Source organism: Carassius auratus, chromosome 20 (genome assembly GCF_003368295.1).
Source record: "Carassius auratus strain Wakin chromosome 20, ASM336829v1, whole genome shotgun sequence".
NCBI classification, from domain to species: Eukaryota; Metazoa; Chordata; class Actinopteri; order Cypriniformes; family Cyprinidae; genus Carassius; species Carassius auratus.
This window is the reverse complement of record NC_039262.1, coordinates 24,960,282-24,978,141: the sequence shown is the minus strand read 5'-3', so window position 1 is coordinate 24,978,141 and position 17,860 is coordinate 24,960,282. Positions and strand designations below refer to the sequence as shown.

The 17,860-nt window shown below is 40.3% G+C and overlaps 1 protein-coding gene across 1 annotated transcript; it reads left to right on the top strand.

The window, feature by feature from the left end:
• The first annotated feature begins 3,504 nt into the window (after nucleotides 1-3,504).
• Nucleotides 3,505-13,668, top strand: LOC113037733 (uncharacterized). The gene is made up of 2 exons (XM_026195076.1): nucleotides 3,505-3,605; nucleotides 12,903-13,668. The coding sequence occupies exons 1-2, from the start codon at nucleotides 3,505-3,507 to the stop codon at nucleotides 13,525-13,527; spliced, it is 726 nt and encodes a 241-aa protein (XP_026050861.1). The 3' UTR covers nucleotides 13,528-13,668.
• The last annotated feature ends 4,192 nt before the right edge of the window (nucleotides 13,669-17,860 follow it).

The following is a 17,860-nucleotide window of genomic DNA, read 5'->3' as shown; positions in this document are numbered from 1 at the left end:
GAGAGGCGACAGAGGCCTAATCATTGAGTAGAATCCAGTTTCATTCTTCAAATAGTGAGATCTATCCTTTTCAAGTGTGGGAAAGCACACAGTTAAAGAAAACACTTGACAGTGAAAAACCGGGACCAGGATTGATGATTTCACATGGAGGCCTGGAAGAAGAATGGTAAACTGCTGTGATGTAATCCCAAAGTGTGCATCAGTATTCCGCTGTTCCAACTGGAGGGTATGGTGGAGACAAAGCCATTGGAGCAGCTTAAGCTGAAAGAACCAGTGCAAAAAGACTCTTCTCTCGGCTTATCAATTCCATTTCGAGAACCCATATGGATATGGGGGAGGAAGAGCTCAGAGAAAGCCTCAACAACCTTTCACTTCAAGCCACAAAAGTAATGGAGGCAAATGAGGATGTGGAGGCTGCTTTCATTATGGAAGGTGAGGCTGAGTTGGATGCAGAGGATGTGCCAGCATTAAGTACACAACAAAAGGCTGACCTAGAGAAGACTGCAAGAGAATGTGATCAGAAACTGAATCGTTGGGCCCCACAAGCTGGTTTCCAAAAAATCTGAATTTATTCAAGCAAAATTCAAGCAGGATTTTGAGAGCGAAGCAGGAATAGCCCAGTTCTACAAGGCCAGCAATCAAGTTGAAACCTACTTCCCTTCCCAAGTTTGCTGGAAGCAAACAAGATTTTCATCGTTGGAGGAAAGAATGGGAAGCTCTGCAGAGGCAAGGCGAACCAACCAGACCAAAATAGGTGATGAAATTTCAGCTGCTCGATAGTCTTGACTGGAAATACAAGATAGTGGAGCATACTGCAAAACCACTTACCTATGCAGAAATGTGGAATGCAAAGACCAACAAAATCCCGAGCACCATTTTTACCTGTGTTCATATGCTGAAACCAAATGTAATCCCCAGAGAAGAACAAAGTCTGGCTCAGTGGGAGGTGGAAAGTGCACAGAGTCTCAGGAGGAATTCCTCTCCAAGTGGTTACCTGAATTGGCTCAGCAGTGTCGAGATGCATTCTGCAATTCAGCATCCAGGACAAAGAGTTTGAACATTGATTGACCTGGCCTCTGATACAAATTACATCACCCACAAAGCTGCTAAGGAATTAAACCTTGATGCGAAGATGTCACTTTGGTGGTCCATGGAGTTGGCGGGATGAAGGTATCAGTTGAAACAAAGCAGTAACTACTGAAGATCAGAGTTCCCACCCCCAGAGGTACTCTAGACCAGTTAATGTGTTATGGACTCATGGACAATAACAGTATTGCAGAGATCCATCGGGATGTGACAGCCAAAAAGCTGCAAAGAATATTCTCTGACATTCCACTGCATGAATTGGTAAGCTGGTGCTCCAGAAGATTTGTGTAGTTGGAGATCTTGTCCTCTGTAATGGTCATCTGGGGATAACTATTGGAGGTACTCACCCTGACCTTTTTGAAGAGCTTGTTGTAACTGCACATATGTCAAAAACTCATTTTGCACGTTCAATGAGGACTGCGGCAGTCAAGTACAAAGAGTTCACCTGTAAAGGTCCAGCTACTCATCAGTCTCCTGTGTATTCTGCTGTTCAATCAAGCACCACAGCCATAAAGCGAGATTTCCTGAAATGGTGGAAGTGGGATTTCCTGAAATGGTGGAAGTGGGACAGTATCGGAGCCACTTGTGAGCCCAAATGTGGAGCTTCCCTGCCAAATAACAGAAGGGCTGTCAAAGAAAATTCCTCGGGACAGAAAAACAGCTGGCAAAGGAACCAGAATGGAAAGCTGTGCAAAGCCTATGCACCCCAAGTGCATGACATGGTCCATCGCAAAGCAGCAGTAAAGTTGTCAAATGAGGTGATTAAAAGCTGGACCGGGCCAGTGTGGTACATCAGCCACCTAATTGCTCCAAATTCTCACTCTGTCACAACCCCAGTAAGGCTAGTCTGGAAAAGCAGTCAAAAGTTTAGAGGTTTGAGCTTGAATGACCTGCTCCTTAAAGGTCCAGATGTGCTCAACCCCATTCATGCTGTTCTGTTGAGGTTTTGAGCTGGAGCCTTTGCTGCCTTGGGTGACATACGGAAAATGTATAACTCTATCTGGCTGGAAGACCAAGAAGTCCATCTGCACAGATTCCACTGGCGTTACTCTGGAGAAGATGAAATTGAAGAATATGCCATAACAAGGGTAAATATTGGAGACAAACCACCAGGCTGTATTGCTCAACTGGCCATGTGAGAGACTGCAAATCTACCCATATTCAGTCACTTTAAGGAAGAGCGACGTGTGCAGCAAGAAGATGCTTATGTTGACGACATCCTGACTTCCCACAACAACATGGATCAACTGAAGGTAACCACACTGAATGTTGAGCAGATCCTAAAAGCTGGTTGATTCCACATAAAGACATGGGTCCACTCCAATCAAAGTGGGAGGAAAGAATCCAGAGACAAGAATACTGAGCCAAAGACCATGTTCTTACCAAATCAGCTTACAGAATATGACAATAAAGCCCTTGGACTTGGATACACAATACAAGATGACAATATTCACATCATGATCGCTGTGAATTTCTCAAAGAAAAGCAGGAAAATGAGACTTGGCCAAGATTTATTAAAGGGGCAGGTGAGATCACAAGCGCCAAATCCACTCACAAGAAGAGAATTACTGCGTCAAGTTTCAGGGCTGTATGATCCGCTAGGTCTGGTGACTCCAGCCAAACAAAAAGATGCAGTTCTGGTGTGAAGAGCCTTTCAAGTGGCCAAAGTTATCTACGGCCCAACTAAGGATAACTGGGATGCAGCTTTGTCGGAGGGTCACCGGGAGGATGCAATTGATGCTGCCACTGAACCTATTGGTGTCACTTTCTCTGATGGCAGGGAACAGGCATATGGAGCAGTGTTGTATCTGCGTTGGAGCTACGGTCAAGGTATAACTGTGAGGCTTGTTGAATCTAAGGCCAAACTAACCCCCCTCGACCATAAGGTGATGCCGTAAAGGCAGAGGTGTGCGGAGCTGTCTTTGCTGCCCAATAAAAAAATTATTTCCAAAGACATTGCAGGGTTCCAGCTGAGAAGTGGTATCATCTTGTTGATAGTCAGACTGTCTTAGGGGCAGTGCAGCGTGAAAGTTATCGTTACCAAACCTTCATTGCGAATCGAATTGGGGAGATTCAAAGCAGCACCAACGTCCAGGATTGGTGGTGGGTTCCAGGTCAAATTAATATTGCAGATATCATCACGAGAGGAGCTGGCCCAAAGGATTTGGATGAAGACTCTGAGTGGCAGTCAGGTCCAAAGTTCCTCAGTTTACCAGTGAAGGAGTAGCCAATTAAATCTGCTAAAGATGTTGCTGCTGCAGCCAGATTAAACGTCACAAAGAAAGCACTTACCAGAGCTCAGTTGAAGAAACAAGAGCCAGAAAAAAATCAGAGTTTAATCCAGACGGAGCCAAGTAGACCATCTGGTGGAACAGTAGTTCAAGAGTTAATTGATGTGAAAAGATTCAGCAATCTAACATGGCTGATCAAGACAGTGGCATTGGTCTGGAGAGCTCCAAAGAAGTTTCTTCAAGTCAAGACAATGGACAATCTAAAGTGGAAGGCGGTATCATCAGCTGGTATCATCACTCTCAAAGAAAGAGAAGTGTAACAACAATGAGTCTTACAGAATAATTAACTCAAATGATATATAGGGAATTTGAATAATTAATCGGGAATATGATTAATTTATATCTCAGATGACAGTTACATTAAATTTGATTGATTATGAAAAATAGCTCAATTGCCTATAACAATAAATAATCACAGGGCACTGTAACTTACTCATTAATATGTCAATATTACATTCTTCATATCAATTATTGTGATATCTCTTACTGTAAATTACTGCAAATCAAACCGTGGTATGTCCAGCAAACCACTGTAGACCTATCAATTTTCAATAAAGTTATCACGCCTTATAATTCAAGGAAAAGTATTCTCTGGCCATGACAATATTATCCTATCCTTATGATAAATTTAGTTTCTAAATTTAGAGCTTGTAGCTATAGATCAGACATCTCAGTGACTCGTAATGTGAGTGGGGTGGAGTCCAAGCCAATCGTCAGTATATGGGTTTTTAATAATTAAACTAGTAATACATCAAACTACAAATCACACAGAGTAAATATGCGTACGACAATACAGACAGTAAGCTTTATACAATACATAACGAATCCAAATAAAAGAGAGAGAGAGAGAGAGAGAGAGAGAGAGAGAAAATAGAATGAGATCACATAAGGAGCTCAGGTATGAAAATCATAGTCAGTAACTTTTGGAAGCCAACAACAAATCAGATCATAACAACACTTTAAAGCAGCATTTAAATCTCCATAGAGAAAGTGATACTTGCAAAAGTGTCCAATGTGAGCGTGGCGTGAGATCGGCGTCGAGCTTGTGAGCTTTGCGCGCTGTTCCCGTTGAAACAGCCATGTGCCATGAAACGGAGGCCATGTGCCGCGCGTGCACGCTGCGCTGGCTCTTGGCGTGAGCGTGGAGCACGTGGTCCTTTGTTCTGTCCTCGCGCGGTATTTGAAAGGTTCAACAAACATCGTTCCAGAATTCGTCTTCCTTGCGTGGAGAGGCGAATAGTTGAATAAACTTAGTAAAGAAAATAAAAGAAAAGAACGAAAACGAAAGCTTCCAAAGGAGCCATTAAAATGGCTTTTTCTCTCAGCCCCTGTGCTGAGGGGGTTTGCGCTATGAGCGCGGCCTATGGCCGCGCGGAAGCAACGTTGGAGAGCAGCGTGTCCAAGAACGGAGAATGAGAAGAAGAGGAAGAAGAGCGGAGGTGGACCTTGTTTGGTCAATTCTTATAGCTTGAAATAGTTCAAGCCCCTTTTCCGCATAAACAGCCAATGAAAGTCCACGATCTGAAGCGGAGGGGAAAAGTTCCTTTGTCTCTGTGGAGACAACCCCCCCGATGATCTAGGGCCTGTCCGATTCCATCAGGGATATTTCTAGCAAGTTTGTACTTCAGATTACATACATTTCCTTACTTTGTTCTAGATAAATGGGTCTGTCAGAGCATGACGATTAGAACAAGACTAAACATAATATATATATGATCAAAACATGAAGTTACATTCCAAATGTAGAATTACACATTTAAAGATTTGCTTAACACATGATAACACTGCAGATGTTGGGAAACATCTAAATGTACCAAAAGGGAATACGTAATACATTTATAAAACATAAAAACAGAAAGTTAATGAATACATTCCATAGAATGCATTGTTCAAAAGAAGCCAGTGATTTGGCTTCTCTCCTGTCCTGTGTGGTCGTAAACTTTTACAACCTGCAAAAGTGGGGGTTGCAGAAACATGGCTCTCTTTGAGAAGGTTAAAGTGAGGAGAGACATTTCCTAAAGTATGAGCTTGCAACTTATACTCTTCACATAACAAGGATTAACCATTTTATGCAATCCATAAACATAATTAAAATACATATTAATAATAAAATGAAAGTAAGGAACTTATACGAAAGGTTTCCTTTGTCTCCAGTGTTGGAATGTGGTTGGGGGTTTTCATTTCTTCTTTGAAGCTCGCATGGGCATCGTAAATAATTTAAGTCCAGCCAGGCTGGCGCCAGGCCAGGCACTTGGTGCAAAAAGAGTTTCATTTGGAAAATCTGAATTAAACACATGAATCGATGATCTGCATATCCGTTACAGAAGACACATTCAGAGACCTCTGCTTAGCAGTGCAAATAGATGTGATCTTCTCAAACACCACAATAGATCGACTGGTCTTTACAGGGATGTGGCAACTACACTTTTGGTGTGTGGTGGCAGAGTTCAAATCTTCAAGGAAGACTTCAAAACAAAAGAAGAGTTGTCCAAAAAGTCATTGATCGATGCATCTTCTGCAAAAAAAAAACAAAAACAAAGGCCAGAGTATGTCAACAAGTTATGGGTAAACTACCTGAAGAGAGAACAAGACCTGCTGCACCATTTGAGTTCACTGCCATTGATCTGTTCAGACCCTACCAAGTAAAGGACGATGTCAAGAGAAGAGCATCAATGTAAGTTTGGGGAGTTGTCCTTTGCTGTATGGCAAGTAGAGCTATTCATGTGGAGCTAGCCAATTCTCTTTCTACAGAGAGCTTCCTATTGGCATACCAGAGGGTTACGGCAGCTAGAGGTCATCCCTGAAAGGTCTGGTCAGACCCAGGAACCAATTTCATTGGGGCAAAACCTGTATTGAAGGATTTGTATGCTTTTCTGGAAAGTCAAGATAATGCAACTTTAGAGGAGTATGCAGTTAAAAATAGAACACAGTTTGCCTGGAAAGTGCATCCAGCCGATTCACCTCCCCGAAATGGAGCTGCGGAAGCTGCAGTGAGTTCTCAACAACACTTGCATCAATAGAACACTCATTTACAAGATTGGTTGATAGTTGATGTGTTGTTGAGAACTCACTGCAGCTTCCGCAGCTCCATTTCGGGGAGGTGAATCGGCTGGATGCACTTTCCAGGCAAACTGTGTTCCATTTTTAACTGCATACTCCTCTAAAGTTGCATTATCTTGACTTTCCAGAAAAGCATACAAATCCTTCAATACAGGTTTTGCCCCAATGAAATTGGTTCCTGGGTCTGACCAGACCTTTCAGGGATGACCTCTAGCTGCCGTAACCCTCTGGTATGCCAATAGGAAGCTCTCTGTAGAAAGAGAATTGGCTAGCTCCACATGAATAGCTCTACTTGCCATACAGCAAAGGACAACTCCCCAAACTTACATTGATGCTCTTCTCTTGACATCGTCCTTTACTTGGTAGGGTCTGAACAGATCAATGGCAGTGAACTCAAATGGTGCAGCAGGTCTTGTTCTCTCTTCAGGTAGTTTACCCATAACTTGTTGACATACTCTGGCCTTTGTTTTTGTTTTTTTTTGCAGAAGATGCATCGATCAATGACTTTTTGGGCAACTCTTCTTTTGTTTTGAAGTCTTCCTTGAAGATTTGAACTCTGCCACCACACACCAAAAGTGTAGTTGCCAAACTACTGTGTTCCTGTCCAGAATTCAATGGTCAAAGAATCTGCATCCTGTGAAAGGAAGAGGGTCTGTCAAGGTACTATGCTGCATAGAGATGTTAGACGCCTTGTTGTTCTTCTCCCCATCAAAGAGCAAATGAGGATTGAGTAAAGGCTATAAAATGGCATGGTTGCTAAGCTGTGCGTTCTTCCAAGTGGACTCTGAAAGGTCGAGTGGGAGGTGTTGCGGCAAACCGCCCGTTAACGAATCCGCAATCTGTTGCGCGTGCCTGGGCTGGATAAAGCAGTGCACCGGTTTAATTATTGGTATACACCAGGAATTGACGCTACACAAAGAGCAGTGCTGACTCAAAAAATTAGTATTAGAGCTTGATATCACTGTGCGGGAGCAGATACTCACCAAAGAACTCTGAAGTGACAGCCGGTAAGTTGAAGCACTGCTGGTTAGAAGAATGCTGTGTGTTTCCTGCTTGCTTTAATAGTAACTGCTAACTGAATGAATGCATCATTCAATGCCACTCTGTAGATCACACTATTGGTTGGAGTAGCATATCTTCAATTCATGAGGTGGTTGTATAGTGGGTAAAAATTTCTTCCAACCCCTTCCACGTCACTGCAAGTCCAAGGGTCCACAACTCCAATCCAAAACACCCATCATATGGAAGGCTGATCACCAAAGCACCTTGGAAAGGCTTGTCAGTATGTTGACCAACCACTCAGTCCTTGAATACCCCAACTTCGAGGAACCATTCGTCCTACACACGGATGCATCGGTGCAATCCTCTATCAGTGACAGTGTGGAAAAATGCAAGTCATCGGATAAGGATCAAGAACTCTGACACCTGCTGAAAGGAACTACCGACTCCACAGTGGAAAACTCTAGTTCCTTGCTCTGAAGTGGGCAGTGTGTGAGAAATTTAGAGACTATGTTCCACATTTCACCATCTACACTGATAACAATTGGCTGACTTACATCATTAGCACTGCAAAACTCAATGCAGTTGGACATCGCTGGGTTGGAGAATTGTCATAGTTCCTCTTCAATATTAAATACAGACCTGGAAAAAACTATATAGACGCGGAACATGCTCTCACACATCCCACTCAATATTGACAACTATGTTGCAAAATGCATGGAGGAGCTGTCTCAGGATGTGGTGCATGCGACTTGGGAAAGGAGTAGAGCAGCCCACAGAAAGATGTAGAATGTATAACTGCACTTTACACCTCCTCTGCTGATGTGATACCACAGCCTCATTCACTCTTGCCTGAAATAAGCCACAAAGAGCTGGCAAAAGCCCAAAGAGAGGACCCTGGAATAGGGGAAAAATGACTTTGAAAGAGTCAAATAATGTTCTTACTGATGAGGTCAGAAGGTCAGTGAGTGGGCTCACACTAAGCTACCCACTAATACCGGTCAGTTGCCCTAGTACATCTCCATGACAACATGGGACACGTTGGCACAGAATGTGTGCTCCATCTTGCCAGAGAATGTTTCTATTGGCCACAGATGAAGAGATGCATAGGAGTATGTCACAAGAAAATGCAGTTGCATAAAACAAAACAAAAAAACCCACCACACATGTACGCACGCCAATGGGTGGCCTGACTTCTGCTTCCCCTCTCGATCTAGTTTGCATAGACTACTTACATCTGGAGAAAAGCAAAGGAGGCTATGAGTATATTCTGTTAGTAATAGACCATTTTACCAGATTTGCTAAGGCTTACCCAACCAGAAATAAATCGGGACAAATTGTGGCTGAACGGATATAAAACGACTACATACCTATTCTGGGTTACCCAAATCATCTCCGCCATGATCAAGGACGTGAGTTTGAGAACAAACTTTTCTGCACCCTCCGACGCCTGTCAGGGGTTGGACACTCACAAACATTCCCATAACACCCACAATGTAATCCCGCTGAGCGGTTCAACCATACACGGCTGCAAATCTTACGGACTCTAACAGACAGAGAAAAAGAAAGATGAAAAGATCATTTGCCACAAATGATACACGCGTAAAATTGTACTCGCCAAGAGGCCACCGGATACTCACCTCATTACCTGCTGTATCGGCAGCCCCCCTGTCTTCCCGTGGATCTCTTGTTTGGATTATTGGGAAACACCGAATCAGTGCAACACAAAGAATATGTGGATAAATGGTCAAAAAGGATGTTGGAAGCATACAAGATTGCAAACAATCCAGCCTATCATCAAGTGCAAAGAACAAGTCCTACTATGATCAAATAAGGGGCGTGGTCATCAAACCACATTAAAATGTGTTTATAATCGCATTCAATATATAAAGTCTAATTAAGTTGTTCAGATGAACAAAGCACAAGGTTTTCTTGCCTAATTAGCATTTTAATTGTTTGGTCAGAAAGTTTGTATATTATATATTCACATTCATAAATCGGGGATTAAACGTGGAGTTGCTAAATATCAAAACAAGCGTATGTGCACAGTACCTGTTACTGCGCATTTTCCGAGATTGACATGCTAAATGGCAGACTAACCCGGTTTACTCTCATTCATTTCGTTTACAAACAAGATAAGCTATGTACCAGTTCATTTCATTCACGAACGACATGTGTATCAGTTCAGTCATTTCATTCACGAACGAGATGTACTAAATCATTCAACTCGTGCACGAACGACATGGTTACCAGTTCAGTCATTTCGTTCACGAATGATAAGATCTCTACATCTAGTTCAGACTCATATGAAACTCGTTCATTGAAGGGCGTATTCGTTCACTACATTCAACAAATCACATACTCTGTCACATCTCATACTCGAAGGCTATTAGCTTGAGGTTGAGTAATTCTTTGACAGGATGAAATGGTTGTTACCTGGTTCACTGAGCTGCGCATGCGCTGTTTATAGCGCCGCGCTGTTGTGGAGGAATTTTCACTGAACGAGAAATATGAGTCAGTGAATTGCGTGAATGAACGACACATCACTAAAAGTTACTGCCTTAAACTGTAGATTCTGTTACCTTGCTCATAATCAGTTATCATAATTTCATTATATTATTACCGTACCATTATTATCGGTGGACGAATAGTTGATAAAGTGTTCGATATTAATTCTGAATAATCTGCATACTAATTCGGTTCTTATTCACTGTAATTCAATCCCCTTTGGGTAATATTGATCTTAATTCTCTTATTAATCGTACATTCTATGGTGGGGAAAAATTTTGGGCAGTTTAAACTCATTTGTAAACAAGCCATTTGTGATTGTATCTAATATATTGGTCCGGAAAGATAGATTAGAGACACAGGAAAACAAGTATTTTATTGTTGATGTGTAACGTTAGGAGCGCATAAGAGGGCGTTGTGTGAATAAATGGAAATCTAAACTCACGTTTAGTTTGTATAAGTGTTTTGTTGTTATAGCTGAAACGGCAGTAAACAAATTTAAGATTGCCTGTTGAGACGAAAGAAATTTGCCTTACAGCGCACCAGGACAGTTCCTGTTCCTCAATTTCTTCCTAAAAGGCCTTGTTATATCTAGATTGATTAATTATTGCGTGTTCAATTGTTAAATCAACTAAGCTGTCTCCCTAGGTTGACATTAGAGTAGCTAACTAATGTACCTGTTTGTATTGACTCACTTGGTGAAGTTGAGATACAGTTACTCATGAAACACTACGTTTCCAAGTCTGATTTGAATGAATACTTTGTTAATCTTGATCAAGTAAATTGATGCAGTAAATCCTGCATGCTGTGTTGCATTTCCACAAAAACTGACACGAAGAATTCCGATCTGAAAGATCGCAATAACATTATTGTTTTAACCGTAGTACATCTGCAGTGCACTAAATATTTTGTATCACTCACAAAGAGCTGAGATTTATTGAGCGCTATATCGTAAATAATAAGCGCCCATTGTTTGTGTACTGAATACTGAAATGCGCCGCCATTTCATTTAATGTTTTTGAACTTTACCCACGTGCGTCTTGAACTGTATTGCCACAGCAATACATAGTACGTCACCATAGTAACAGCCGTTACACATAAGTCTGAAAAGATTTTTCGGTTGACCCTCAAGTGCGCATGCATGCACTGTTGTAAACAACTCAGGTGTTCACGAAAGTCTATACTAAAGCCATTAGCCTCATAGGTTAGTGCAAGCATAGGTGTGGCTCGCTGAAGCAGTGTTGAAATAAATAAATATTGACTTTCATTTGTGACAAATCTACAATTAACTAGAGTTAATTCTAATCGTAATCACCAATAACCTAAGCATTACTTTGGCAATAGCTCTTCAATTGTGTAATAGGAAATCCTGACCTTCGAAGTTAAGTAAACCAATTACCAATTAGATCAGTAATTCTAATTTTCTTCCCTTTTATAATATTACATTTTTTCTCATTTATTTTTATTCTTTTATTTTACTTTATTTATTTACTCTGTTTTATGGTTTATTTCCCATTTCATTTGTTTTCTCTGTCATTCTAAAACGTCATGGGCTGTTCCTTTGCATGTTAATTACTATTAATGCTTGGATTACACTGTCAGTCTCATTTCTTTTAAATAAATAACGAGAACTTCATCGTTCATTTGTTTTAAATAAGAGACAAAAAAAAATATATTTATTTACTTTTAATTTTACATTAATTTTATTTTTATTTTATTTTCCTTTTCTTTCATTTTTAATTAATTTTGTTTTCAAAATCTCTTATTGCCAGTATTGTTTTCCCTTCCGCTCCATTTTCCCTTCTCCTATCTTCAGTGGTAGCAGTAATGTATGTATATATTTATTGACATAAATTTATAGATAAAACACTCTGCGGGTTTAATGATAAAGTGGAAACAACTCCCTTTTGACATTGTTTTATTTAGGTGTGCATCAAATAAAAGCAGCCTTTAATCACAGCAAGGCTTAGTGGATTAGCAAATAACCATAGCATAACTATTGGTCAACTAGATCCACATGCTAATTGAGTCAGTATCCCTTCCCTCACTTGCATTTAACTCCTTCCTTGTCTTTTCTGCTCTTCTCTCTTCTACCAATGATATTTCTGGAACTGAACCTGTGAGAATCAATCAGTAATTACAGGAAGTTTTCAAAAGAAACTGTTCGCAAAGATTCTGAAGTTTTCAACAGTTGTATGAATTCACCCTCCTTGCAACCACATGCTACCATCTCAGATTTTGGCATCCTATATGGTCTAAGCCAATTAAATTGATAGGATGAACAATAAACTATTACGCTCACTTGACACATTCCAAAAAAAAAAAAAAAAAAGAGCACATAACAGGTGTATGGTTTCGATCCTATAAGAAGGAGCAAGATTATTGTCATTAACACTTTCTTTCTTTAAGTTATAGTTAAGTTAACTTAACTTAAGTTAAGTTAAGTTATAGCAAACAATAATACACGGAATTAAGAGATTCCAGGTACCTTTCAATTTGATCTTCATTGAAATATCTCTATTGAATTATTTACAAAAAAATTCTTCCCTTCCTTGAGAAAATTACTATTATTTTATTTGTAGTTCTTTAAAAAACTCAAATATAGCAGATAGCAATCAGACAATTGTTTCACAGCTCTGATTGCTATCTGCTATATTTGAGTATCACCTTACTTTGTCTGGTCTTTGCTCACTCTCCCTCTTCTTAGCTGTATCCTCCAAGCATTATGCACTATTTTCTCCCACAGAGACTACGAGTAGCAGTACACGTCAACAAAGGCCCACAGTTCCAGCAAACTACACTCAACTACCCATCACATACTTAGCTCACACACACTTTCACAGATCTGTGCCAGTCTCTTTTCCAGGTTTCCCTACCGTGTGCCAACATGTCTCACACTGATAATCCCATCACCCACTGGGCAGACTTAGAGAACTAGTTAAATGCTGTGACATGCAGCCACATACCCAAAGCTTCCGACAACCTACGACAGCACACGCAAGAACAACTGGATGCCAACATCTCTGACATCATGACAGAGGATCCATACCGCAGCTACAACCACAAAGAGATTGCAAAGATCACTGGCTCACTGAGTCAAACACTGATAGCCTCACTCCAAGAGGAGCTGACTCATGCAAAACAACGCATCAACCAGTTAGAACTGAAAGCACGGGACCAACAGGAAGGGTCCGATGAGGTGGAGCCAGGCGCCAAAGAGGAAATTGAAAGGCTTCAAGAAACATTGACAACCACCAGCCGAGAATTAGAACAAGCTAAGGCTGCCCAAGATGATTTGGTCAACAAGTTACAGTATGCAGAGCAGCTACTGGAAAAAGCCAAAGACCTTGACAAACTGGCCAGGAACATCAACAAATTCAACCCAAATTTGGCAGGAAGTCAAGATGTCCAGGCCTACCTGCAAGATATGGACTTCCATTTGGAAATGAGATCCAACGTGACAGACAGAGACAGACTCTATTTGCTTCAAACAACATCCAGTCCTGAGATGCGAAGTTTTTTGTATAGACAGCCTATACACACCAAGTCAGACTTCCACCTCCTCCGAGAAAGCCCTATTTAAAGAATTTGCAGACCCAGAGGCAGACCAAGGACTGATGGCCACCCTAGAAACCAAACAAGGCCGGCATGAGACACCCCAAGCCTTTTACAACAGACTCAGACGAGCGTATTTTGGTGCACGCAATGAACCCAACATGGAGGAGGACTTAAACTTCAAAAACCTCCTCCTGAGAAACCTCCACCCTGGAGTAAGCCACCACCTAGGTGTCATGGCCTGCCCTTGCACAATGACTACACAACAGCTGAAGGATTTGGCCCACAAAGCCTATGGTAAACAAAAGATGGCCTCAGAAAAGGGAACCAAACCACCAGCTGTTTATGATTTCAATACTCAATATCAAGGATTACCCCTAGAGGACACCCAGCATCATGAAAGCACCAAAACATGAAAGCACCGAAAATTCGGAACACATGCTTGATAAGATAACACATGATTTATGATACCCCGAGCAAAGACGATATCTAATTGGTCAAGACAACATTTGAGGTGTGGCCAACAGGCATGTTTAAATAATCAGGACACCATTAGATTCTTGCTTTTTTAGCTTTTATCTTTGCTTCTGCTATTAGTCATTCCTGCTTTTAGTTTACTTTAAGGTTTTAGTTTGCTTTTAAGCTGGTGCTTTTAGTCATGACTTTGAGCGTAGTTCCAGCGTGCTTCGGCCTGCACGCCTGCTGCTACTTAGCCACGATGAGAAGAAACACCACCTAGTCTCGTCAAACTTTACTTACCTGTATGTTCTTTTACTGTAGTTTCTTTTTCTTTTCCGTTTGAGAGTTTCATGTTCTGAGTTAAATTTTGTAACGCCGTGTCTCCGAGTCTGACCTCGAGTGCCCATTCAACTTCAACCAGCCTGGGGAGAAGAGAGACTGACACAGATCTGTGTGGAGTGAAAGCCTATGTGTTGCGGGACAACTAAGTGTTGTATTAGTGATTGTGAACCACGAATGTGGTGATGACTGTCTCAGGGGATTCTAAGTAGACTAGAGATGTGAAGACTTTGTCACTCTAATGAGGAAGAGGAAAAGAGAAAAAGAGTTGAAAAACAAATTCAATGACAAGCAAAAATTTATGTTTTTCAAATTAAGAAAATTAATTTTTCCCAATTAAATGTTATCAAAAAGATAAACAATATTATTAAATCTCTTGCTTTGTACAAAACAATAATACAATAATAATGCTGATATCTCTTTCCTTAGTCTGACAGGATTGACACCATACACCTTACAGTTGGACCGCTCACCAGGGAGGCTGCGAAGGCAACAGTTGTTCAACATGTGTCTCTATTAAATTGATCTCAACGTTGGATGAGATGCTAAAACTTGGATTGTGTTTCCAAATGTAGGGAGGTTAGGAAGAACAAAGGAGAGGTTGATTACTATCAAATTCTTAAAAGATTCATCTTTGACAAGATTGCGTATTTTATTCACTTTAGAATTGATTGATGTTTCTTACATGTCCCTACAAATGTTAAAAGTGAAGAGGAAAGGAAAGGAGAGAGGGGACTGAGACAGTAAGTCTCAGTCGCGGTTATCTCAACTACGAGGAGAGCGTTGATTTAGTTGCTGCACAAATAATCAAACAAAATAAACTTTAAGTGGAAGAGAGTTGTCTTTCTAATTTATTTGAACTCAAAGTGACGGATAACAATGTCTCCTTTTAGGGCTCAGGTGTGTCGTTCCCAAGCTAGAATTATAAATAAAAGTAATAAATGCTCAAAATAAGCAAAAAATTAAATTAAATGGAGGAAATCAATAAATAAAACAATAGTGGTGTATAACCAAACCAGGAAGAAATAGGGGTAAAACGCAATCAAATAAGTATAGGATTGAATAGCATATTCAGATGGGTAATAAATAAATTAGGTAGAATAAGTTTACTTAAACTTTCAAAGTTCAAGGCTTATTCGTACCTAAAATAATTAGGCCCAAAAGAGAATACTAGAAGTAATGATCATATGAAATTATCTGAGAAGGAAATTTCTGAATGATACAAAATAAATTTAATGTTTCAATTTAATTAGAATTTGACATAGTAATTGTGAGTCAGTATTTACCTTTCTAGTAAAATGAAGATAAGTGGTATAGTTAAAAAAAGAGAGAAATAAGAGAGAGAAAAAGACCAACATGTGTTAGTTAAGATGTTTAAAGGGTTAAATCACTTCAGCGTTGCCCAAACACAATATTCAACCACTAGATGGTAATGCTAACGGCTAACCTTTGAGGCTAGTGGCTTTAGCATAGACTTGTAAATTCAACAACTGTTTCGTTAGCTTAGCAACACCGTGGAGTTTGTTTACACAAGCAGCGATGCGCTGTGCATGCGCAGTTTCAAGTTGCTCCGGAAGTACGTTAAGACTTCCGTGTCACGGTAATTGTGGCAACCAAATCAAAGTCTAGTGGACTAGCATGAATCGTTGCATAACTGCAAGTACAGTTAAGCATGTTACATGAAATGTCAGCTCATTTCAACACTGTACAAACAACAACACTGCTTTTAGTTGTTTTTGTGATGTGGCACTTAAACTCTTAGTTTGTATAAAGTTCAATTTACTTTATTCAAATAGCAGCTTCATGCTGTAGTTAAGGGAACACAGTGGTCTCAGCGGATTGTGAATCCCTGTGCCAGTCTCTCTGGACACAAACACAACAGGATTTCTTCGCTGTTGTTACACAGTTAAAATGTACTTGATCAAGCTTTTAAAACACTCCCATTCAAATTACTCTCGGACACATGCAGTGTTACACAAGATCAACACCTGGTCTCACAGGATTCCGGAAATGTAGACGGGCCCTTAATTCAAAATCTGTGAAGCCATCACGGAATTGCCCCAAATTCTGTGACGCCGCCACGGATATAACTCCAACGCAAGTCATTGACACTGACCTTCCGTGGTCCACACACGGATACCTGTTTCAGTGACAGAGTACAAAACTCGCTCAACGGATGTGCGTTCTCATTTGGAAACACAACATTTGAAGTATTTGTTTCTTTTCCAACATCAAATGCCATAATGACGTTAACCTGACAGTTATTGTAGTTATTGCATTGTCCTGTCATCATAAAAGTTCAGTTTGTTTCAGTTAGCCTAACCAAAGTCCCGTGATGGCACCACGGACCTCAACAACCTGACCTCACTCACTGGATGTTGTAATGTTGCTGGCTTGTTTAGGAACTTATAAGTTTTTCGTCAACTCTGTTGCAATGACATGTAATTGACTTGACATTTTTTCTCGTCCTGTCATCATAAAATCCAGTTTGATGGCGTTTTACACACATTTTGGCTATAGTCAGAACTAAAATCTGTGATAGGAGCACGGAGTGAATCTGTGCTGAGATCACGGATAACTCTAACGCATGTCAATGGCACTCATCTTCCATGGTCCACACACGGATACTCGTTTCAGTGATGGAGTACATCACTCCATCTCATCTGAAGTATTTATTTTCCAACACCAAATACCATGACCAACCTGACTGTTATTGTAACTATTGCATTGTCTTGCCATCATACAAATTCACTTTGATTCTGTTAGCCTAACTAAAATACCCGTTTTAATGACAGAGAACAGATCTCACTCAATGAACTCTTTCTCATTTGGAAACACAGCATTTTAAGTATTTATTTATTTTCCGACACCAAATACCATAAAGACGTTAACATCTCTGTTATTGTAGCTATTGCATAGTCCTGTCATCATAAAAATTCAGTTTGTTTCAGTTAGCCTAAACAAAGTCCCGTGATGGCACCACAGACCTCAACAACCTGACCTCACTCACTGGATGTTGTAATGTTGCTGGCTTGATTGTATACCTCCAAAATGTCTAGGATGGAACATGCTGAGAGGATGTACCTGGTACCAGAGACAGCTGGATAAACTGAAGGCTGGTACCGCAGGTGAGTCTATAAACCAGGTGTAGCAACAATGAGTCTTACAGAATAATTAACTCAAATGATATATAGGGAATTTGAATAATTAATCAGGAATATGATTAATTTATATCTCAGATGACAGTTACATTAAATTTGATTGATTATGAAAAATAGCTCAATTGCCTATAACAATAAATAATCACAGGGCACTGTAACTTACTCATTAATATGTCAATATTACATTCTTCATATCAATTATTGTGATATCTCTTACTGTAAATTACTGCAAATCAAACCGTGGTATGTCCAGCAAACCACTGTTGACCTATCAATTTTCAATAAAGTTATCATGCCTTATAATTCAAGGAAAAGTATTCTCTGGCCATGAAAATATTATCCTATCCTTATGATAAATTTAGTTTCTAAATTTAGAGCTTGTAGCTAAAGATCAGACATCTC

What these genes read in the sequence shown, in the direction of transcription:
- LOC113037733 (XM_026195076.1), top strand. Translation starts at nt 3,505, where the DNA reads ATGGCTGATCAAGACAGTGGCATTGGTCTGGAGAGCTCCAAAGAAGTT. An exon ending in GAAGGCGGTATCATCAGCTG is followed by an intron (nt 3,606 to 12,902) that starts GTATCATCACTC and finishes TGTGACATGCAG; the next exon opens with CCACATACCCAAAGCTTCCG.